Source organism: Arvicanthis niloticus, chromosome 2, assembly GCF_011762505.2.
Source record: "Arvicanthis niloticus isolate mArvNil1 chromosome 2, mArvNil1.pat.X, whole genome shotgun sequence".
Classification (NCBI taxonomy): domain Eukaryota; kingdom Metazoa; phylum Chordata; class Mammalia; order Rodentia; family Muridae; genus Arvicanthis; species Arvicanthis niloticus.
Window position 1 is genome coordinate 126100532 of NC_047659.1, and position 23553 is coordinate 126124084.

Genomic DNA, 23553 nt, shown 5'->3' on the forward strand with positions numbered 1-23553 from the left:
AGGCTACGGGCTTGGAGGCATTTGACAGTTCAGGTTCCCTGGTTTTCCCCTTTCCAGAGTCCCAGTGACCCTTTAAGGATGTGGGGTGTGGGTGTGAATATGGAAACTTTTAACTTTATAAAAGTTGGGAGGTGTGATGCCAGAGCGGCTGTGGCTGTCTGTGTGTTTGTCTGGACACCCATCCCAGGAGTGGTCCCTCTCCTCCCAGCTCCAAGGCTAGGAAAAGGGGGCAGGAAATGTATAGTTGACCCAATTTAAACTTATCCCCCATCTTAGTTAGGATTTTACTGCTGTGGAGAGACACTATAACCAATGTAACTCTTACATGGACAACATTTTATTGGCGCTGGCTTACAAGTTCAGAGGTTCAGTCCATTATCATCAAGGCAGGAACATGGCAACATCCAGGCAGGCATGGTGCAGGAGGATCTGAGAGTTCTACATCTTCATTTGAAGGCAGCTAGGAGAAGACTGGCTCCCACATGATTAGGAGGAGAGTCTTAAAGCCCAGGCCCACAGTGACACACTTCCTCCAGCAAGGCCACCCTTTGAAATAGTGCCACTCCCTGGACCAAGCATATTCAAACCACCACATCCCCGTGTAGCTTACAAATGAATGGGACTCAGACTGTGGTTATTTTATTTGGCTTGGCTAATTACTGGGGGGGGGGGGGGGTTACAATACACAGCAGCAGACCAGACCCCAACAGAAATGTACTCAGATCCAGCCTTTCATCTTGGTTGGGCTGGGCATGTCTCCCAAGGCACATACCACATAGCGTTAACACTAGCATTGGCTGTCCCCTAATTCCAACCACAGTATGTACTGTACCCCTCCCCATGTTACAGGACAGTGTGTTACTCTGCAGGGAGTGTTCTGTAGGCCAGGCAGTTCTCCATCCTGGGTCTCCCACAGGTGTATGGTGAACATGTGACATCAACATGCACAGGAGCGCCTGTTCATAGGAAGCTCTCAGGGAGACTCATGCAGACTATTTGACACCTCCTGTCGGTTTGGGAGCATCTTCACAAACAGTTATAAACACTTGTTCACTCCACACAGCTTCCTGCATTATCGGGGCTGTGTGACCAGTGAGTCTTTCCTGGACTCTGTTCTGACCAGGTGATGAGTTAGCTTGTATGATTTTGGTTTTGTTGTTGTTTTGAGACAGGATCTCATATTCCAGCCTGGCCTTAACCTTCCCCTGCAGCCCACCTAGCTTTAAGATCCTGATCCCCCTGCCTCTACATCCCAAGCACTGAGACGGGCAACTATATCCAGCCCTCATTTAGTTTTGACAGCACTTTGAAATTAAGACTGTTATCAGCCCCATTTTATAGATGGAAAACTGAGGCACGGAATAGATGATTTGCCCAGTTTTCATATTGTAAGGGAGATGATGGGCCCATAGTTGAAACCTGCTTCAGAGCTCTGCTCCTATGGTGAAGATCCAAAGCAAGACCTTGTTGCCCTGGGCAGTCACAGAGGCTCTCAAAAATACCCCCGTTTTCAGCTTTAAAGGATAACATGATGCTTTAATGTCCTCTGTAAATGTATTTTGGGTATGCCATGTGGCCTGGTTTTAACTTAGCAGATTGTCCAGTGGAGTTTCCTGCAGTGATAGCTAACGGTCTACAGTCCATGTCCGTCCATGTGGCTTTTGACCCAGCAAATGTGACTAGCATGTCTGCCAAACTTTACTAATTCTAATTGATTTCAACCTAAATGGCATGGTCACCTGTGTCTCATAGCTACCATGACAGCACAGGTTCAAACCTTTCCGGATACCTTCCCAATTATGTGAGGGACCATCTAAGCATTTGGTAGACATCATCATCCCGGTGCCACCATCCACCAAGCTATTGCATCCGTTCAGCTCCAGCCTCTGCCTCCTTTCCAGACCTCTCCCCACACCACAGCAGCCACTGGATTACGGTTCCTTACGTATTTGGATTGCTACTTCTGCTCCTTCCTCACTAGGTACCCTTGACAAGTAACTTCCTCTTACTGTCTCTCTGGGGGGTTGGGTTTTTTTTTTTAATCTATTTTTTTTGTTTTGTTTTGCTTTGGCTTATAGAACGTATTAAATGGTAAATACCCATCATACCTAATAAAACCTCCTTCCAACACCCAGAGCAGGCATTACCAATGGATCAGATTGTTTCATGCTGAATTCAGTAGATTAGTACAGACAACAAGGTTTAATACCGTTAATATACTGTACTATTCCAGCATTTTTCTCATTGTAGATGGAAAAACGAAGGCCCACGGAGGTGAGCAGGCTGTTTAATCCTTAAGAGCCCATTTGTACCGAGTGAACTGAGAGGAGGAGAGATAGACTAAGGGTCAGCCAAGAAAAGCCTCCAGCCCTGAAGCTGAGTTAGAGCAGCAGAGCCGGACTCTGATGCCTGCCTCTGTCTGGACAGGTCCGGGAGGCAGATCTGAGCGACCAGTACGAGGCAGCCTGTGAGTCGGCCTGCAGTGAGGCCGAGTCGACAGCCGCAGAGGCGCTTGACTTGCCGCTGCCCAGCTACTTCCGCTCACGCAGCCACAGCTACTTGCGAGCCATCCAGGCGGGCTGCTCGCAGGAGGAGGACAGTGTCTCCCTGCAGTCCCTCTCCCCACCGCCCAGCACTGGCAGCCTCAGCAACAGCCGCACACTTCCGAGTGAGTACCATATGCAGGAGGTTGGTGTTTTGTTCTGTTTCACACTGTTCACGAAGGGAACACAAGAAATGTCCAGGTGGGCAGCCTAGAGAGACGCTGGGGAGGAACCCATCAGTCACCACAGAAGGGACGGTGGAGAACTAACAGCTGAATGGTCAGGCCAAACAGCTATCAGAAACAGACTTTCCAGTGGGCAGGGAGAGGGTGGGAGCCCAGAGATCCCTAGCTGCTTCCTGCTTAGGGCAGCCTCCTGTTCGTAGGTGGGGCTTACTAACCCACTTGGGGTTAGCTGGGGAGACAACCCTATAGGGAAGGCAGGAACCTTCAGAGAAGGCACGAAGAATGTAACTAGGGGTTACATCTGCTCCCAGCTTTCCCAGTGGGATGAATGGCTCATGTTCACAGTCAGAGATGGTCCTGCCATCCTCACATTGTTCTGAATTCTCTAAAGATGACCACTGTGTGTAAGCAGAGGAAGGAGCCATACTGTGTATGCAGGCCGGGCAAAAACAGAAAGTCAGACAAGGGGCCACAGTACAAAGTGTGGGCTGGTTGAGACTGCCCTGGGTCTGTTCTTCTAGTCCTTTATTTTCTCCATGACTAAGCCAGACCCTAGAGTCCTGGGGTTGCTGGACTACACAGGAAGCTTACCTGTAACAGTCTTACCACGTACAGACCCTAAGTAAACACCATCTGCTGGGGCACGACAGGTACTACTGTTTTACCTGCCTCAACTCTGAATCCCCATGCCAGTCAAGGGCAATGGGGTTGGATTGTGTAAGAAGAGATGGCTGCTGGTATTTGATGTTACTAAGTGAACCTGAGTCCCACAGATGATGTACACAGGTGACCAACACTGATTAAATGAACTGGTTGGTCCCTTAGGGAACAGAGTGGAAACGGTGGTCCCACTGCTCCACCCATACCCTCTGCAGACTTCCCATCCCACCCCTAGTGGGTACCCCAGGGCAGACCCCTAAACTCTGGCCCCTTTCATAACCTAAGGAATAGCCTCACTAGATGTGAGGACTCCAGTCTAATCTCTGCCGCAAATCTCATGCTGCTGCCCCTGGGGCCTGCCATGGCTGAAAAACCCTGGTGAGGAGCTGGTGTCGTGGTTGGTTTCTCTCTGGGTCTTGTTCACTGTTGTTTCTGGTTCTACTGGTTTTGGGACACTGAACAACTGAAGCCAGTCTGGTTTTTTATCCTGTCGGGAAGGGGCTTCCTGGTATCGACTTTCCTAGCGTGAGCAGTGCTGCTTCCTGCCCCCCGCCCCCTCAGCTTCTCCATCTAGTGGTCCTTCCTCCTCAGCCTTTTTGCTGGGCAGTTTGTCCGAGGACAGAGCCCTCTGAAGACAACTGCAGCCCCACCCCCTACCCTGCGACCCTTTTAACCTGTTTAAAGAGCAACATAGTTGCCTCTTGGAGGATGTACTCCTTCCCTAGTGCCTTCCGTCTTTGCCTGCAGTCATGTCTGCCGACCCGCTACTCTACTTAGAAGTCTCCAGGCTGGGGTGAGGGCTGCTGTTCTGTGGCTTCCAAATCCAGAGAGCTCTGTCAGGCTGTCCCAATGGGAGTCTCAGTAACAATCACCTTCTCCACATTCTCCGCTGTACCAATGGGAGTCTCGGTAACAATCACCTTCTCCACATTCTCACACTCCTGAGAATTTCTTATGGGGGTAGAGGGTGTTTTTGAGACAGGGTTTCTCTGTGTAGCCCCGGCTGTCCTAGAACTTGCTCTGTAGACCAGGCTGGCCTCAATCTGAGATTTACCTGCCTCTACCTCCCGTGTGCTACTGAGATGGGCTTAGAAGGCCACAGGACATCCACAGAAATTCACTGCAAATAAACCCTCAACTTCCTCCAACCTCCATTACTCACAAGTGCACAGAACCATAGCTGCACGTTCCAGAACCCAAGACTAGGCGGGACCCTCTGTGGCGTAGCTCTTGCTTCATTAACACTGCACAACAAACATAGTATGACAATGGATATCTCCACGTTTGTCAGCCTCATGCTTCTCCTGGAACCACAGGTCCTCCAGAGATAGTCTACCCAGGATGAGTTCTTCTCACGAGGAGAACAGAAGACACGAGAGTGAGCCTAGCTAACAGCACAAGCACATTCAACATAAGCAAATACCCCTGGGTAAAGCAAGCTGTGCGACTGAGCTGGCAGTCCAGGGTGAGGCCCCTTGCTCACTCTTGTAGAGCAGACTGTATCCCTATGCAAAGGGCATGTATTCAGAGGGTTGAAAAGATCAGTGGTATTAATTCAGCCCGCTGCATCCCACACATGTATTCATGCCTCTCATACAGAACACTTATCCTACCCAAGATCCCCCTAACTTTCATGCAGCCACAGGGTGGAGACCCATTTGTGCTAGATCTGGTTACAGAATCTCTTGTTCCATCAAGCAGTAATCTAAAAAGCCGTGTCACCCTCCCTGTCGCCCAACACCATCTTCCCCCAATGGAGACCTGACTTAGCACAAGGACAGGACAGCTGCCACCCATACTCTGTTCAACCAGAACAGAAGGTGGCTCACAGGCTTAGTGACTCCGGGATTGTAAAGTTCTTCTGGGCAAGCTGTTGAGCACATTCCGTGAGATGGAAGACTGGTTCTGGAGATTTCCTACCCAGGGAAATGAAGTTTGGACCTTTGCCTGCTTCCTTCCTGGGAATTCATCTAGTAGGACTCATCTTCTTTAGCAGAAGCTGACTGACCTAGCTCAAACATGTTTTATTTAATTTAATTTATGCAGTTTAATTTCATGTAACTCTTTGTGCCAGAGTCATATCCACAACCACTTTGAGTCCCACCCCCTTAACTTCACTATTTCTACACTGGGCATGCTGGGTTGCTGTGGGACACACCATTGAGCTTTCCGACAGCTCCTTTGACCTGAGAAGTTTGTGTGTGTGTGTGTACCTGCTCTGCTTTTCTGTATATGCACTACCCACATGCAGTTGACCATAGTGGCCAGAGGAGTGTGTCAGATCCCCTAGAACTGGACTTACAGGCAGTTGTAAGCCAAACCCCACCCTCTGGCAAGAAAAACAAGTGCTTTTGTGTGTCTGTCTTTTTTCCTTCCTTTATTTTTTAAGAAAGAATTATTTATTTTATGTATATGAGTATACTGTCACTGTCTTCAGACATACCAGAAGAGGGCATCAGATCCCATTACAGATGGTTGTGAGCTACCATGTGGTTACTGGGAATTGAACTCAGGACCTCTGGAAGAGCAGCCAGTGCTCTTAACCACTGAGCCATCTCTCCAGCCCCTCTTTCTTTCCTTCTTCTTTCCTTCTTCTTTCCCTCCTTCCTTCCTTCCTTCCTTCCTTCCTTCCTTCCTTCCTTCCTTTCTTCCTTTCCTTCTTCCCTTCCTTTCCTTCCTTCCTTCTTGCCTTTCTTTTTAAGATAGTATCTCACTATGTAGCCCTGGCTAGCCTGGAACTCTATGTAGAACAGGTTGGCTTTGAATTCACAGAGATCAGTCTGCTTCTGCCTCCCAAGTGCTGAGATTAAAGGCCTAAGCCTCAGCCTGTGTGGTATTTTAACAGGCAATGACTTTGTCTTGATCTTTATCTTAGGCTGTATCTTACTTTGAAAGTGATCTACTGGCAGGAGACTAAAGCTGACAGATTTATTTTCCAACTCAGCAATTTCTGGGCCCTTTCTGTATCCCTGACAGGCTGGCTATTTCTTTTGTGAGTTCTTTTCTCTTTACATCCTATAAAAGGAGCCAGGCCTTGCCCAAGTATATCTGCACACTTGAAGTCACTATAGGTGGATTTCACTCGGAGTTCTGACCCACCTAGAATCCAGGCTTCCTTTCTGATCCGCCTCTAAGAGGTTGTTCAGCATCTCCTCAGTGCCTGGTCCTGGGGCCAGTATGATATCTCTTGGTTGTTATGAAGTCACCCTCTGTGGTGTGAACCGTCTCAATGGTGCCTCGGAACGAACAGCGGGGAACAACAGCAAACTTATTCATGAGCTTGTCGATTGCCTTTGCTCCGTGTGTCCTATACCCTGGGCCCACAGGCTGTTCAGGAGCCAGTGTCCCAGCCAAGCCATGTTTTCCCCATGGAGGTGGCAGACGGATAGAAGGACAACCTCATTTTGTCTCAAGTCTCTTGGTTTCACATCCGCAAAAAAAAACAGTTGGTCAAAGCAAGTCACTAATCCACAGCTGATGCCACAGAGATTTTGTGAGTCCTAGCAGGGGTATGAATATAAAGAACTGAGAATGAGGTCACTGATTCAATCTCAATCTCAGTATCAATTGATCTATCATCTACCTATAATCTATTTCTGCTTCAATTTGCATTAAAATACCTCTCTTTATTATGCATATGTATGTGCATGTGTGTGTTTCTGAGTATGCAAACAATGGCCATGCATGGTTTCTCCCACTTCCCCCCTCCCACAGGGTATCACTATGTAGCCTTAGCTCCCCTGGAACTCACAGAGCTCTGCCTATCTCTGCCTCTCAGGTGCTGAGCCATCTCTCCAGCCTTTCCTTCCATCTCCATGTGGGTTCCAGGGATCCTACTCAGGCCACCAGACTTGCATGGCAAGCACTTTTATGTGATGAGCCCCCACCAGCCCTAAAATTTTAAAGTAATAAATTCCAACTTCGTTCCAGTAAAGTAATAATAATTCAGACAATCACAGAACACATACACACACACACACACACACACTGCACATTCTGGATGAACCTGCATTTGTTACTAAACATAAGAATGTAGGGCTTCAGTTAAACTGTTTGGGGGCTTTTGCACAAACAAATGCAGTCAAGAAAGTATTGTGCAACAACGTCTCATACCTGCCCAGATGCATGTGCACAGTCATACAGAAAGACGTGTGTGTGTGTGTGTGTGTGTGTGTATATACATACATACATATATATATATATATATATATATATATATATATATATATATATATATATGAAACTGGGTTTAGAAGGACGGTGCAGTTGTGCCGGTTGTGCAAGCCTGAAGACCTGAGTTCAGATCACAGATATCATGGGGTTGGGGTGGGATCCAGGTATGGTACTACAGCTTCTTAGTGTTCTATTGCTATGAAGAGACACCATGACTAATTCGACTCTTTATTTGATGGAGGTGGAGGGTGAAACAGGGTTTCTTTGTGTAGTTCTGATTGTCCTGAAACTAGCTCTGTACACCAGGCTGGCCTCAGACTCACAGAGATCCACCTGCCTCTGCCTCCCAAGTTCTGGGAATAAAAGCCTGTGGCACTGCCACACCTGGCTCAAGGTGACTCTAGGAAAGCATTGAATTGGGGACTGGTTTACAGTTTCAGAGGTTAGTCCATTATCATCATGGAGGGAAGCATGGCAGCAGGCAGATAGGCATGGTGTTGCAAAAGTAGCTGAAATTTTACATCCTGATTCTCAGGAAGCAGGCAGAACGGGGGTGGGGGTGGGGCCGGCAGACAGACAGACACTGGGTCTGGCGTGCACTTTTGAAACCTCCAAGTCCACCCCCAATGACACACTTTCTTCTTAGCAAGGCCACCCCTCCTAATACTTTTAATCCTTCTCAACTTCTCAAAAGTCCCACCAGCTAGGGACTAAATATGCAAATATATAAGCCTGTGGTGGAAGACTCTCATTTAAGCCATCACAGACTGTAATTTTATCTCTGAGGTGGCAAAGACAGTGGATCCCTAACCAGTCAGCCAGCCTAACCAAATCGGTGAGTTTCTCAAAAATAAGGTACAGACTAAAAATGATATCCAACATATACACGGCCATCCACATGTGTATGTGCACACATGCATTAAGTGTGTGCACACAAAGAAAGATACACAAAGATGTGAAGATATACGTATACTGATACTCCCGTATATACATGTGCAAACCTAATTCAACACACCACACACACAAAGTACATGCCTGTGTATCTTCATCAAAGCTCACACCCACACACCCGTGGCCTTAGAAAGCAGGCCTTAGAAACACTTTAGGTTACCCCATTTGCCTTCACCGTAGGTCCCTACAGTGACTACCACATACCTGCTCCTCTTTGACCTCTGCTCCTCTGGTGCTCAGCAAGTACACTCACCTGCCCCCTAGGAAAGCCAAAGCCACCAGATTTCCAGGTTTCTGGCCAGAGCTGCAGCTGGTCCATGTGGTAGTTTTGTGCCAAGTTAAGAAAGGACACTGCCCCTAATGCCACTCAGCCACCATCTGCTGAAAAGTCACCATGATACGGTTTCTATTAGAATACAGTTTTTTATTTCTGTCTGCCGGGGGGTGGGGGGGGAGTCATAGTAATTATATACTTTGATTATGTCTATATTGTGAGTAGCGCCCCACATACGGGGCATCCTTAATCAGTGTAAAATTTGTACAACCATACATGGAAGTTCTGCTTATAATCACCCACCTCTACCCAGGCACACACCAGCACACAGCCACTGTCTCCCTCCCCAGAAGGCTCTCTTCTTACTACCCTGCCCTCCCCAGTTGGTTCTGAACCCGAGTAGCTGAGAGGCATGTAGCTCTTTGTGTCTCCGCCCTGAGCACATGTGCTCACAGAGCGGGTGCAGGGTAGCTATTGAGGCAGTGGGCCCCTAGCAGAACCAGCTGCTCTCATGGGGGCGGGGCATGTAGCTGCCCACCCACTACTCGCAGCTTCCCGGCTCCATTGGGAGCACTGCCATCCTCCCTCCTCCTTTCTGACCCAGTTTCCACATTCCAGAAATAGCTCTGGCAGGTGACTGGCAGGAGTGGCTCAGCTGCCACTTCTACATGCCCCCTCCCCAGCCAGAGGACACCTGGGAGGGGACATGAGGGCCGCGGTATGACCCTTTGGTCTGCCTCTGATCCTGTCTCTCCTTTCTTTATGCTTCTGAGAGGAAGCAAGCACAGTGACAAGCCTCCCTCCTATCTCTTCCCTCAGCTCCCCCACTCCAATCGTTGCCTTCTGTTTCTCCCTCAGCCCTCTGTTTCTCTTCCTTTCCTTCCTCTCAGTTTTGGGCTCCCCCCCCCCCCTTCTATGTCTCTCCCACTCCCTCTGAATCACATCACACAGATTCAGAAGCTGAGATATCACATAGGGACTTTGGCAAGTGGCCTGGGGGTGGGGAGACTACTGTGTGGCACCTTGATCCTACCAACTACATCCAACTACATTCTATATGTCTTCAATTGTGAATATGGTCACACAGGAGCTTGTGTGCATGCATGGATGCACGCATCGCGCGCGCGCACACACACACACACACACACACACACACACACACACACACACACACACTTAGGGTCATTCTCCACCCATACTGGAAGCTCTAGGCTGAGCTGGACAAGTTCCAGACCAGAAAATATTCCAGCTCCCTGCTCAGAGGCCCAGGGTACTTTCTTCCGTGCTGCTGTGTCACTGAAGAGATACCTGTCCCTCCCTGGGCCTCATATTGGTTATCTAGACCTTGACCGTGTAAGTCACAGGCTGCTTTCCCTCTCTTTTTGTTCCTTCTCTCATCTCTTATAACTGTCTGCTTTCTTTGATTCCTTTCCCTTCTCCTGGACATATACACAGGAAGGGAGGCTGACAAAATCCCTTGGACTTGTCTCCCAAGCCTAGTCCACCCTAATCTCTGGTTATTACACTGCAGATTCCTGTCAGCTCAGCCCATCCAACCCCCAGAGTGTCAGGGCAAGTATCCTGTAATTTGAGTGTCATTTCTGATCCCTGAAGCTAAGGTTTGTGATTTAATCTGAGTTAAGAAGATTAAGTGCGCCACCACCAATTAGTGATGTCTGCTATGGTCATTGTTACACATACCTGCCATTCCTGACTTAACCCAGTTACACACACACACTCACATTCAAAGCAGGGGGTGGGATGGTTTGCAAAGCCACTTCAGCCTAGAGGAGTGTCACAGTCAAGGTTACTCAGAAAATAGGTCAAGGAGATGTTTCTCAAAGCCTTGAGTTCTTCATTGTCCTGTGGGGTTAGGAAGGAAGCAACCCAAGGACTTGACAAAGAGCAAGAGAATCAATCATCTGGCAGTGGGAGAAAGAAGCTGTCATACTGGTCAGGCAGGGGACAGTGGTCCTGTCCGGGCTATTGGGTCAGAGGTAGTAGGATTGAGGAGGCCTCTCCTGGATAACTGTCAAAATTTCCTACTGCTCAAACAGGCCCCTCTTCTCAGAGCACTGGGTAGAAGGCAGGCTTCCTTTTTCCGTTCTACCATGTCCTCGTCCCAGATTGTCTTAGTGAGCATTTCTATTGCAATGATGAAAACACCATGACCAAAAAGCAAGTGTGGGAGGAAAGGGTTTATTCAGCTTATACTTTCAGATCATAGTCTATCATTGGAGGAATTCAAGACAGGGACTCAGACAGGGCTGGAACCCGGAGGCAGGAGCTGGTGCAGAGGCCATGGGCAGTGCTGCTTACTGGCTTGCTTCCCATGACTTGCTCAGCCTGCTTTCTTAAAGAACCCAGGACCACCGTGGGCTGCCCCCCCCCCCCCACTGATCACTAGCTGGGAAAATGCTTTACAGCTAGATATCATGGAGGCGTTTCCGCACCTGAGGCTCCTTCTCCTCTGATGACTCTAGCATGTGTCAAGTTGACACACAAAAGCAGCCAGTACAGAGATGTTCCTAGGTAACCGAGTGCCTACTATGTGCTGAATGCACAGATTTTCACTGTTTTTAAGGAATCCACGGAAATGGTGACCCGGACTGGAGGACTGATGAGCAGGTCTCCAAGCCAGCTGCCATTTCTGAACACTAGGACAGGACAGCAACTCTCTGGAAAGGACCCTTTGCCCTCCCCTAGGAGAAGCCCAGACTCGTGCAGGAGGATCTGAGGCCTGTCTGCCATTGTTACACCTCAGGCCTGGGCTCAGTCAACTCCTCTTTTCAGGGAGGCTAGCCTGACTTGGAGCTCCTGGGTAAGGACGCAGTCAGTACACAAAATGCCCCCCATACATACCTTACAGGACCTGAGGCGGGGGAGGGTGGGACCAATAGAGAAGTGTGCTGACATTCCTCTAGTACCAAGGTCTCAGACTTGAAGTCCAAATTGAAGCTGCCCGTGAGTTCTTCTGTTCAGAAGAGTGAACTGGATCAAAGGGTGAAAGACTTGCTTGTGAAAATTCTGTTTCTGCCTGGTTTCTCTTCAGGGGACACTCAGCACTGACTGGCAAATCCCAAAGAGAAAGAGGGACTTGCTCAAGGTTATACAGGGAGTGTTACTGAATTGGAAGGTACAGTGACACAAGGGTGACTTGGGGTGTCATAGTCCGTCACGAATTTACTTTGCCTTTTCACTAAGTAAAGCAAATGAAACTGAATAGCATGTTGTAGCCAACTTCTGCTTTTAAAGTGCTTAGCACAGTGCTGGCATCAAATAAGTTTGTTGCTCTTGTCATTATTATGTCTTAATGCAAAAGGAAGACTGGAAACAGTGTTACCTTCCTCATTCCTCACAGCCCTGTGCCTGGCAGAACCTGCTGTAAATGGACTGCCAGTCTGTGGGAGGGGAGGGGACTCACTCGGTTGTCACATTTTACAGAGACTGAGGCACGGAAAGGCTGAGCAACCAGTCTAAGGTCACACTAGTGTGATACTGAACCCATCCTTAGGACCCTTGGGAGCACAGCAAGGGATGGGGCGGAGAGACAACTAGAATCTGCGAAGCTGAGTAGCTAGGACCTGCGTGAGGGACGGAAAGCCCACGGTGGGCTCTCTCCTCAGCCTCAGTTTCCCTACCTACAGCGAGGCGTCTCCACCAGGGTGAGCCCGCAGGGACGGACGGCCACTCCACCTCCCGTACAGACCGTACATTGCGTTCCAGCTGGAACCGGTTTGTCGGGGCGGTTCGAGAGGGCGGAGCCCCTCACTCGGGCATGCGCGAGTCGGCGCGGGCGCGCACTGCCTTTCAAGACCAGCCGGCCTGGGCGTGGGCCGCGCGGTACGCGTGCGCGCTTGCGCTGTGTCCCCGTTGCGCGCGCCCCCTGGCGGCCCCGGAATCCCGGGCGACGCGCGCGGCTGACGCGAGGGGCGGGGCCGGCGCGGGGCTTTAACCCGGAGGCCCCGCCTCTCGGGCGTACAAAACCGGAGCCTCGGGCCGGGCCGCGTGAGGGAGGAGGGTGAGTGCCCGCCGCTGGCCGCAGCTGCCGCCAGTCCATCCGTCACTCCGTCCGTCTGTCCGACCCACGTCGTCGCCGCCGCCGCCTTCTCAGCCCGGACGCCCGGGGCCCGCCCAGCGCCGCCCGGAGCAGCCGCGGCCCCGCGAGGAGACGGGCGCCGCCTCCGCCCGGCCCTGCCCTGCCCCGTCTTCCCGTCTGTCCGTCCGTCCGTCCGCCCGCTCGCCCGCGCTTCCGTCCTTCTGTCGGGCCCCTAGCCCTCGGGCCCGTGTCCCTGCTGAGCCCGCTTTGTCTCTCCCTAGCTCGCTGTCTCTTTGTCTCTGCTCTCGCGCTCTCGGCCCCTCCCTCGCTCCAGGATCTCGGGTCCCCTCTCCCAGCGCTCCTCTCCTCTCTTACAGCCACGGGTTCTGGGACCCCCATTCTTCAGGACTCCCTAGATCTCTTGGGACCTCTCCTTCAGAATACACTCCACTCCCCCAGGCCTCCCCTGAGCTTACCACACATCCTGAGGGTCCTTCTTGATCCGTGTGCCCCTGATTCCCGGGGGTTACCTCCACCTAGTCTGTATTTCCCCGAGGGTTTCCCACTTCTCCGGGGCCTCCCATATATTCTAGAACCTCTTACATCCCTTAGTGGTCTCCTTGAGCCCACAGTATCTCCCCAGCGCCCTAACTTCAGAACCTCTGCCTTTCCTAGGTTTGTCCGCTGTCGCTGTCACTGTCTCTCCTTGTTCTCCAAGCGTCCCACTTCTCTGGACCCGGTCCCCCGCTTTGCTCTCCCTGCCTCTTCCACGCATCTGTGTCGGTGGTCTCATTGCTGTCTCTGGTGCCTGCCTCTGAGCCTTCTCCTCTGCCCGGGGATCTTGTCCCTTGCTTCTCTGCCTGATCCCCTGTCGCCCCTTCTTTCTGCTCCTTGTCACGCCCTCTCCCTTTTCTGTTTCTGCCGGGTCTCTGGGTCTCTGACCCCCATCCGGCCCTCATGGCTTTGTGTCTGGAGCTCTTGAAGCAATGTGAGTGGTGGGGTGTCCGGGTCGGGCCGGGCGGAGTCATCCCGCAGGCTGGCCGCGGCAGAGGCTCCATGGGGTTGGCGCTGGGGCAGGGGCTGGCGCTGGGGCAAGGAGGCTGTGGGGCCTCTAGACCAGGGGGACAAAGATGGTGGGGCCAGGCTGTCTGGCGAGGGGTTTGGAGGGGAAGGGCTTTCCTGCCCTGAGGCTTCTGCTTTAGTTGCTTGAGTGTGTGGAGGGTGCCCTGGGCTTGGGTATCCCTGCTGGTTTGGCCCTGCATGGCCTGGCACTTTGTGATCGCTTGTGGGCAGGCCTGGGCTATTTTGGAGCCTACAGCAGGATGTGATATCACTTGGGCGTTTATTTAGACCCAGCTGGGGGTGGGGGCTGCGTTCTTGCCAACTTGAGTAATGAAATTTTGCAGGGGGGTGTGGCTTAGACAGCTGGGCTGTATGGTTGTGGTCAGAACTTTTCAGGCTACCCTGAGTAGGCAGGTGAACAGAGGTCTGTGAAACCAGGATGAATTGGAGAGGAATTGCCCTTACAATGATCACCCTTGATTATTGTATCTGGCTGTCTTAGACTCTGAAATCTTGATTAGACCAGCTCCAAAAAGTTTGACTTTGGGTGTGACCCTTGGACTTAAGTCTCAGATGTTCCATCTGTAAAAGGGATAATGGGGGAGGTGGAACCAAGGGCTGTCATGAAGATCAAATAAGGCATATTTAGACATGCTTTGTAAACTGTCAACCTGCCTTTAGACAGTCCTGGAGAGAAGAGCCTTCCTGAGAGGGTACAGAGCTGGTGCCTGCTGAGCAGGCAGAGAAATGGTCCAAGCCCAGGACTCATCCACTCCCATCTGGTTAAGAAGTGTGCCCACCTTTCTAGAATCACCAGTGATATCTTGCTTCTCCTCTGTGTATGAAAACAAGTTGGCATGCCCAGTGAGTGCCCAGCGAGGAGTTTGTGCTGGGGAACATTTGGGTTTTCTGTGTGCCATTTATTATTTAAGGTTGGACCCTGCTAGTGACACCCAGAAACAAAGTCAGCCGGTATGTGGTGAGCCATGGTTGCTTTTCTCTGTGTGGAGCACAAAGGTCCTAGTTGGAAGATTGCTCTGAGAACTGGGGTCTGCTATCAAAGGCTCTAGGATGTTCTAGAACTCTGGAACAGGGAGTGAGACCAGATATCATAGTCCCTGCATCTTACAGATAAGGTGGAAGTCAAGAAGAGCCAGGAGGACCCACGGAGGCTTGAACTCCTGGGTCTTGTCTCACGGCCATGTCTTAAGTCACTGTCTTGATTTATATTACCTGCCCTTGGTGTGTAAAAACAACCTCTTAACACCCATGGATCTTTTTCTGTGTGTGCCTTGTAATAGGCACAATCCATGGATTGCCTGCATTCAGGAGGTAAAAGGGCTTGATACTTGCTTGGCCCAGAAGTGAAGGAGTCAGGACTCTAGTCCCCACATCGCAGGGGGTGACTGTCCCTTTAGTGTCAGCTTCCTAACCTGAATTGGAATAACAAGTCTTATCCTAAGATTCTTTAAAAAAAAAAAAAATCTTTTTTTTTTTTTTTTTAAGTTGCAAGGCAAAATGCCAAAGTTTTGTCCCCAGTTCTGGTGCTAAACTGCCATGTGACTTCAGACAGTTGGTCTTCTGGTGGAGCTCTGCTTTTCCCTCTGAAGAATGGGGTTATTGGATGTATCCATCTCTTGGGTCTCTGTAGCTGACATTTGAGATTCTCAGGCCACCTGTGTATCCCTGTGCCTTACCATTTAAAAGTATGCTGATGAGAGTAAGGAGGGGGAATGCGCTAAGTGCTGTCAGCTGTATAATAATGACAGCTGGGGGCTTTTATGGGAGCGGTCCTGTGTGGCTTGGAAAGGCTTCCAGAAAGAGGCAGTATTTGAACTGAGTCAGCATACCAGACATGATCAGGCTCTTGTACAGGTGCAGAATAATGTGAGTTTTAAAGTTATTCATACTTGGTTCTGACCAGTCTCATCATTCAATGCCTGTGCTTTCTTTGACCTATAGTTTCCTCAACTGGACTCTGAAAAATCATTTTATACCATAGGATTGTGGAGACAATTAAACAAGATTATACATATATAAATAAAAACCTGTACACAGTAGGCCCTCAATAAATGTGAGCTTTTCTCTCCTCATAATATCTGGTCAGATTTTTCTTTGTGGGAACAAAATATCGCCAGCCTCTTCCCTCACCCTTGTGGTTGGGGTTCCAGTAGCAGGGGATTTGGGAATGTACCTCAAACTGTATGTAAACAGTAGTAATAAAAGTGGTATCTCCAGGGCCATGTGAGGCATCAGGTAATTCACCATCTTTTTCCTGACCATGTGCACCTCACAACTGTCAGAAGCCATTGAGGCTCCCTGTTTCACAAGTGAATGCAGAGTAGGGGCCCACAGAGAAACGTGGACCCACTCTGGGTCTTGCAGCATGGCAGTGTCTGGGCATTCTCCGGGTCTTTCTGCTTCTTTTGCCTGCAGTGTTACTTCAAAGGTTGCTGCTTCTGCCTGGTAGCCATCACTCAGTGGCTGTTCTGGCACCTATTCTGGTTGGGTTTGGTTGACATTTCCCCAGCCTCTGAGCTCATCTCACATTTAAAGGCTCGAGGTGGGGCAGGAACTTGAGTCATCACCTTCCCTGGCTTTTCATCCCGAGTAGCAACCAGACACTCCCTGAGGGCCACTGCCTGATGTAGATGCCACATGCCCGAAAGTTTTCCTCCCAGAAGCTCCGGTGGACTTGGGAAAGTATCTCCTGGCTCTTGGCAGAAGGCTGCAGTGGTGGCTCTGAATCTTCACTCCCCAGGGCTCCACACCAAGAAGCTCCTGCCTGGCTAAACCAGTACTTGTGCCTTGCTGTTCCTCTGTGGTACAGACTGCTACTCCTTGAGGTTGTCGACACAGGCAAATGCCGCTGTCCATGAGTGCTGGCCCCATCTGTAAGCTCAGTTCTACGTTCATATACTTGCCTAAGTGTGACTAGCTCTGGTCACTTCATCTTCTGTGCTTCTCATATATAACATTTTGATTCTAAATATTTACAAACTTCAGTTTCCTGAGCTCTGTCCCCAGAGATGTCAGGTTTGGGGCAAGAGTGAATCCTATCAAGGAGTCTGAAGATGAGAGCTATTGGATAGCCCTGGCCTTGTATTTTGATGCTAATTCCCCTTTCAGGGGAAGGGCTGCAGAGGAACAGTAAATCAGTACACAGGTGAATTCTAGTGAACCTTCTGCCCACCTTAATTTGTAAAATAAAGGCTGGAGCCAGTGATTGGGCAGTAGAAGGGGAGGTGGAGAAATAAAGGTTTATGGGAAGAGAGAGAGACAATGGAGGAGGAAGATGAAGCAGGAGCTGGAGGTGAAAGGGCAAGTGCGTGGCTTGGAAAACCAGCAAGTTATAAGGGTCTCATAGCTGGGGAATAGAGTAGTGAAATGGTGAATCTGCCCAATCTAGGCATGCAGCTTATATTCATAATTATTGAGTTGTGTTTTCTTTGACTGGTCTTATTTGGGTTGGAGAATTACCGAAACAGAGAGCCTGTTGGCAGCACTCTGAGAAAAGCTGAACTGGGAGTAGCCTACACTTAGGGTCAGACCCTGTGCTTTGGTTTTCTGTCTGCCAGAGTAGGATGAAAATGCCTGCCTAGGTTGGGTGCTCCCTTGAGAAGTGATGTACTACTATCAGCCAAGTTTTGGGCAAGCCTGGTTGGTTGTAGCCGCATGTCACCCTTCCTAGCTGAAACCTCCTAGCAGAAGGCACTATCAGGGCAGGCCAGGCTAAGTTAATGACTGTGGAGTGAAACACCTGAGCAACAGTGGAATCCAGTCAGCAGCAATTTAATGAGGTGGATGAGAGGTGTGCAGTGTGAAGGCCACTCAAGTTCCCAGGTTTCCCAGTGCTGGCTGCGGCTGCCGTTCTTGACTCAGCCTGGGCTGCTATTAGCTGCTTTTCTCCCCTGTCCATTTCTGGAAGCCAAGGCTGCCTTAAAGGCAATAAAGCTGAGTTTTAGAGCTAAAAGATGGTTATTTATTATAACTTAGTAAGGAAGCAAGCTTGGGGAATAAGAAATTCTAGCATCCCAGAACAAGGCTGACAGAGAACAGGTTAGAGCCATGCCTTATCTCCCCCAGACCTCTTTCACCCCTGCAGTGGCTGGCCTAGTTTGAAGATGAGCAAAGTGCTCCCAAGTGGTTGGACTGGGATGAGCTAGGAGCTGACTTGGGTGCTGGGAAACCCTCCCTTTCCAGGGGCCTGCCCTCTCAGCCTGGGCTGAGTCTCTTGGAGTGAAGGGGGAAGAACAGACAGACAAGTCCTCTGCTCCTGGGAACTAGGGTCTGATGAGAGACAAGGCCTACAATTATGAAAGACTGTGTGACAGTCTGTAATTAAGTGGCTGCTGAGGAAAGGCATTGTCTGAGAAGGAAGACATAAGCGTGAGCTGGAGGAATAAGAGCCCTTTGAGGGGGTTGAATTGGCCTAGGCGGAGGGTGGGGCTGGCATTCTAGAGAATGACTTGCTCAAGGCAGAGGGGTGGGGTTGCAAGTTAAGTGTGAGTTTGGAGAGCTGAGTATGCTTGCTGGTTTTGCTGATGCCTCGGGGCTCTGACTGGAAAGTCTGAGAGGGACCGTGCAGTTGTAGGTAGCATTGAACATCAGTAGAGTACTGTGGTTTTGAGGAGTCCTGGATGGTACAGAGCCAGGATACTGGGATGATACAACTGGGGGACTCTTTCAAAATGTTGGCTTAGGCTAGGAATCAAGTAGGAATGAGTAAAAATGAGGACAGGGAGGAGGCCTGAGGGAGAGGTTGGGGTGGGGCATGGGAAGCATGGATAGGATAACAGAGGCTCTGTTCCCAGGAGAGCAGAGCAGAGCAGAGACTCCAGATCCTGGGGAAGGGGGATGTGTGCTTTGAATTTGGAGAAGGAAGTATCACTCTGAGCATGCTCCTTGTGCACCTGCTTTGGAGCAGGCTCTGAGCCAGCGCTACCACAAGCAGCCTCATGAAATCTGTACAGCAAGCCAGAGGCAGGTGGACTTATCAAATCCTGTCCTACAGATAAGGGAAGTATGGCTCCAACTCAGGCTTGGCAGACTTCAAGCCTTGGCTCTTCCCACAGTTCAGCCCTGCTACTCAGAAGGAAATCTATGCCTTAAGGGACTAAGGGATCTGAGCTGCTTGCCCCTTGAACAAGAGGCACAGTAGTCACAGAGCTTAGGTTTGTGAAAGACCAGCTTGCTCTGCATAGCAAATTCCAGGCTAGCCAGAGTGAAACCCTATATTTAACAAAAGAAAAGAAAAATTGTCACAAAACTGCTTTCTGGCAGTCTTTAATGTCAGGGTTGGCTACTGGCTTAGAATCTTCACAAAGTTAGAGGATCCTTAGCCTTGTGGAAGCCTCCAGAGCTCTGCTGCATGTATGTTCCATGTCTGAGCCCACTGGAAATCCCAGCCAGAGGAGTCAGCCATAAAGAACTTCACACAAAACGAAACACTAGAGCCCAGGTCCAAATTCCTAGGTCAGGGACGGTAGGAGAGAGAGTGGTACTTACCAAATGGCCTAGGTTTCAGGGAAGATGGTTGGAGAGAGAGTGGTACTTACCAAATGGCCTAGGCTTCAGGTCAGGGACAGTAGGAGAGAGAGTGGTACTTACCAAATGGCCTAGGCTTCAGGTCAGGGACAGTAGGAGAGACTGGTACTTACCAAATGGCCTAGGCTTCAGGTCAGGGACGGTAGGAGAGACTGGTACTTACCAGATGGCCACTGTAGAGAGCATCAGCACAGAAGGTTGATGCCCTGTCCAGAGGTCCGCTTGTCATTGTCCTCTTGGTATCAGCATTCCCACCCTACCCTCCTCCTCCTCCCAGCATTGAACTTACTCATGTGGCAGAACAGCCACCATGCAGCCCCATCCTGTAACCCCTCCTTTATCCCTTTGTCACCAGTAAACATTTGGCATCCGTGTGCCAGCGGCATGCTGGGTATGGCTACAGCCATGCTTTTCACACCTTTTTTGTTGTTGGTGGTGGTGGTTTTTCGAGACAGGGTTTCTTTTTGCATAACCTTGGCTGTCCAAGAATTCACTCTGTAGACCAGGCTGGCCTCGAATTCACAGTGGTCTACCTGCCTCTGCCTCCCATGTGCTGGGATTAAAGGAGTGCACCACCACCCCTTGGCTTTATCCCAAAATCTTAACAGAGGTGGTTTAAAGAGGTTTTTCACAGTTCTCTAGAACAGAGACAGCCTGAGAAACATCACTTAGACAGTAGGCTAGAGTGACCATGTGGTCACCATACCATACCTTTGAGGTGTGGTAAGTTTACTAGGTTGCCATTTGTCAGGTGCTGTCACAGAAACTTTCAGAGCTCATGTGTGCTCATTCCGTTTTCTGGATCTTTAATGTTTGTCTAGCCTATTGTGCTTTGCAAACCTTTTATCCACTGTTATCCCAATTGACCCTTATATAACCCTATGGAGCCTTTACAGTTATATCTGTTTGTTCCAGAGGAGGAAACTGAGGCTCTGTCATAGAAAGTGACTTGACCAAGGTGACTATGTGAGCTGCTCATTTATTCAGCAAGTTTTTAATCAAGTGTTACTGTGTGTCTGGCAGTGAGCCAGCCCCAGGGATAAACTGGCAGGCAAAGCTTCCTTGGAGACTTAAATCCTAGAGTACAGTAACATCAGATTGTAGTAGGACCCACCTCAGAACTGCTGCCCTAGGCTCTGTCACTGAAGACCCTTCTGACTTGAACCTGAGTGGTAGCCTATGACCCCTGAGCCTGCAACATTAAAGGAAAGCTAGTCAAGGTGCAAGTTTCTGCAAACTGATCTTCAAAAAAGAAAATTAAAGATAAAAGGTTTTCTAAATTATTAATGGGACAGTGAGGAAGGGTATCTCCCAGAAAGCCATCTGCTAGCGCTCATTAGATCGAAGTCACCCAAAGACCAAGTGCTCTCCCTAAGTTCTTGATCTGACTTTCTTCAACCTCCAAATATTTGATTACAGTCTGCACAGGTGTGGAGCCCTGTGGCCATGTGCAAAGCTGGGGACCCTCCCTACCTCCTTCAATATTAAATGAGATGAGATAAAGGCTGCCCCTAGGGTACCAACAGGAAGCACTGGAGCCCACCCCCTCAGTTCCCATGAGTAGAAACCAAACCTGTGGGGAGAGGGACTTGTTACAAACACATGGTGAGTGAAATGGCCACCCCTTCTCCTGCAGCCTGGCTTCATTTCCCCAATCCCTCCTGGGGGGATCCCTCTTCTTCTAGCTCCAGTTGTTCAGCATACAAAGCCCTGTCCAGAGCCTTCCTGTGCCTCCAGGTCAGGTTTTTTCTTGAAGTCTACCTTGATACAAATTCCTACCACTACCCAGTCACAGGCTAGAGCCCACCCCCACCCCTGTAAGTATATGCAATTGTAACTATAGAAACTTCCTGAAGGTCAAGATGTTTCTGAGAGTCTGTACACTTGAATTTTTCTCCCAGATATTTCTGAATTGCTCTTTTTCATTCTAAACACACATTTTTTGTTTTTTTATGTTTTTAGTTTTGTTTTGTTTTATTTTTGGTAGATAAAATCTTGCTAAATGCAGGTTAGCCTTGAACTTTTTTTAAAAAGATTTATTTATTTATATATTTTATATATATGAGTACACCATTGCTCTCTTCAGACACACCAGAAGAGGGCATCAGATCCCATTACAGACGGTTGTGAGCCACCATGTGGTTGCGAGCCACCATGTGGTTGCTGGGAATTGAACTCAGGACCTCTGGAAGAGCAGTCAGTGCTCTCAATCACTGAGCCATCTCTCCAGCCCACCCTTGAACCCTTAACCCTTCCATTTTAGGCTCTCAAGCACTCAGATTACAAGCATACACCACCACGACTAACTAGAAATGTTCACATTTGTAAATACTCTGTTCAGGGTCGGTCTGTCTTCCTTCCTTCCTTCCCTCCCTCCCTCCCTCCCTCCCTCCCTCCCTCCCTTCTTTCTTTCTTTCTTTCTTTCTTTCTTTCAGAAACCACTCTTGCCATAGTGGTACATGCCTTTAATCCTAGCATTCAGGAAGCAGAGGCAGGTAGATCTCTGGAGGCCAGCCTGGTCTACGTAGTAAGTTCTAGGACAGCCAGGTTTATATAGTGAGACCCTGTCACAAAACAACTAACCTGCATAGTTTTACCGTAGAGTAAGGCCCAGAGAGGGGAAGAAGTTAGCCAGTTTCACTCAGCTGTCCTCACCCAAGTCGTTGCCTATCACTACTAGGCCAGAAGGAAGTAAACAATGAAGGAAATAGGAGGCAGGCCAGCAGAGGACTAGAACCAATATTGGAGGGGAGGGAGGACTCTTACGTCAACTTGGGAACTGTTTGTCACATTGGTCCCAGAAAGAAGCCTTTCCCCTGCCCAGCAGAAATCTGTGTCCCCCATGTCCTGTACTTGCTTAGCAACATCAGGACACATAAGCTTCTCCAGACAACTTCCCCTTGCAGGCTTGGTCACTGTACCCATGCCCCCGACCCCCTCTGAGTATCTGCTTTTCACATGCTCCCTTGGTTACAAGATCTGGCAAAACAGCCAGTACGGAATACAGTAAATTGGCTGAGAGTGCAGCAGTCCCAACCACTGGGGACCTCAGAGGGTCTGAAGTTGGGGCTAGCCTTGGTTGGGCTGCAGTAGGCTCAGCAAATGGCTGGTCAGCCCCTACCATCCAACAGCTTCAGAGCACCCCTTGCTGATGTTTTCCTTCCGTGCCACAGGGCCAGATTGTGCTGAGCTTCCTGAATTTGTTCTGCCCCAGGTTGCTGGGATCTCCACTGTACGTGTGGAACAAAGGAGCTCAGATAACAGATGAGGGAGAGGTAGTCAGGGAGACCACAAGGCTGTCTTTGTGCCACCTCTGAGGTGGGTCCCCAGATAGGTCATCTTTGCAGCTCCTTTTCAACCCCATCCCCACCCCTACCCTCTACTCCCCAGTCTGAGGAAGGAGAGCTCCTCCCACATTTGATTGTTAGGAAGACAGACCTGGAGAATCTTACACCCTTAAAGGGCAGAAGCTGGGGGGTTGTCTCTAGGCCATATCCTGGCTTTCCCACGTTCTTTTTAGTTTCACTTTGGTTTTAAAACCCAAACATCAAAGCAGGAAGCAGCTGCTTCAAACCCTGCCTGACTGGGAAGGTATCTGGAGGACCCACAGACCTCACTAGAATGGTACGGTGTGCCTCATCCCTGATGGGTTCCACCCTTGTTCCGGAGGTCTGGCTCGTGGGTGGGGCCCGGTAGGGAGAGGCGCCAGGCAATCGACTGTGGCGCCCTGGCTAGGCAGTCTGGGAGTGGGCCAGTAGGACGGGTTCCCTGGTGAAGTTAGTTCACCCGGGTGTGGTTCCAGCATCAGGCCCCCCAGGTGGAAAGCTACTGCCTTTTAAACACCCCATTCTTCCGGGGCTGGGCCGAACAGAACTGAGCCTGAAAGAAACCAGTGCCTCCAAATTCAGCTTTCACAGAGCTGCTCACTAAAGGTAAGACCAAGCACTGGCCTCTGCCTTGAAGCAGTTTCTTCTGAGTACCCAGCTTACCTGAAAGCCCTTTGCTCTCTTCAGTTCATCTCCATGTGGCTTCTCACCTGTTCAAGTCTTGTGATAGGTAGCTTTGCTCAGGATCGCACAGGGGGTCTGTTTGCTTCTCTGCAGGGGTGGGTCCTTCTGT

General features: G+C 49.9%; 1 protein-coding gene and 1 long non-coding RNA gene across 10 annotated transcripts in view; one reads left to right on the plus strand and one right to left on the minus strand.

Annotated features, from left to right (window-relative positions):
* The window catches only part of Dlgap4 (DLG associated protein 4), a 147719-nt gene that overhangs the window by 94506 nt on the left and 29660 nt on the right, over positions 1-23553 (plus strand). For 3 of the 7 annotated variants that reach the window (XM_076930114.1, XM_076930115.1, XM_034496877.2), the window contains exon 7: positions 2428-2668. In XM_076930114.1, coding sequence (XP_076786229.1) covers positions 2428-2668 — 241 coding nt within the window. Of the gene's footprint in view, positions 1-2427; positions 2669-12671; positions 13814-16735; positions 16782-23553 lie in introns of those variants that run through there. The other 4 variants (XM_076930117.1, XM_034496879.2, XM_034496878.2 and 1 more) reach the window with 3 other exon arrangements.
* LOC143441482 (uncharacterized) lies at positions 322-12537 on the minus strand. 3 transcript variants are annotated; one of them, XR_013108941.1, is made up of 3 exons: positions 11649-12537; positions 8766-8890; positions 322-6888 (listed from the first exon to the last, which is right to left on the minus strand). It is a non-coding gene; the product is annotated as an uncharacterized LOC143441482 (long non-coding RNA). The 3 variants fall into 3 exon arrangements; XR_013108940.1 differs by having other exon boundaries at positions 8766-8893; XR_013108942.1 differs by having other exon boundaries at positions 8717-8893.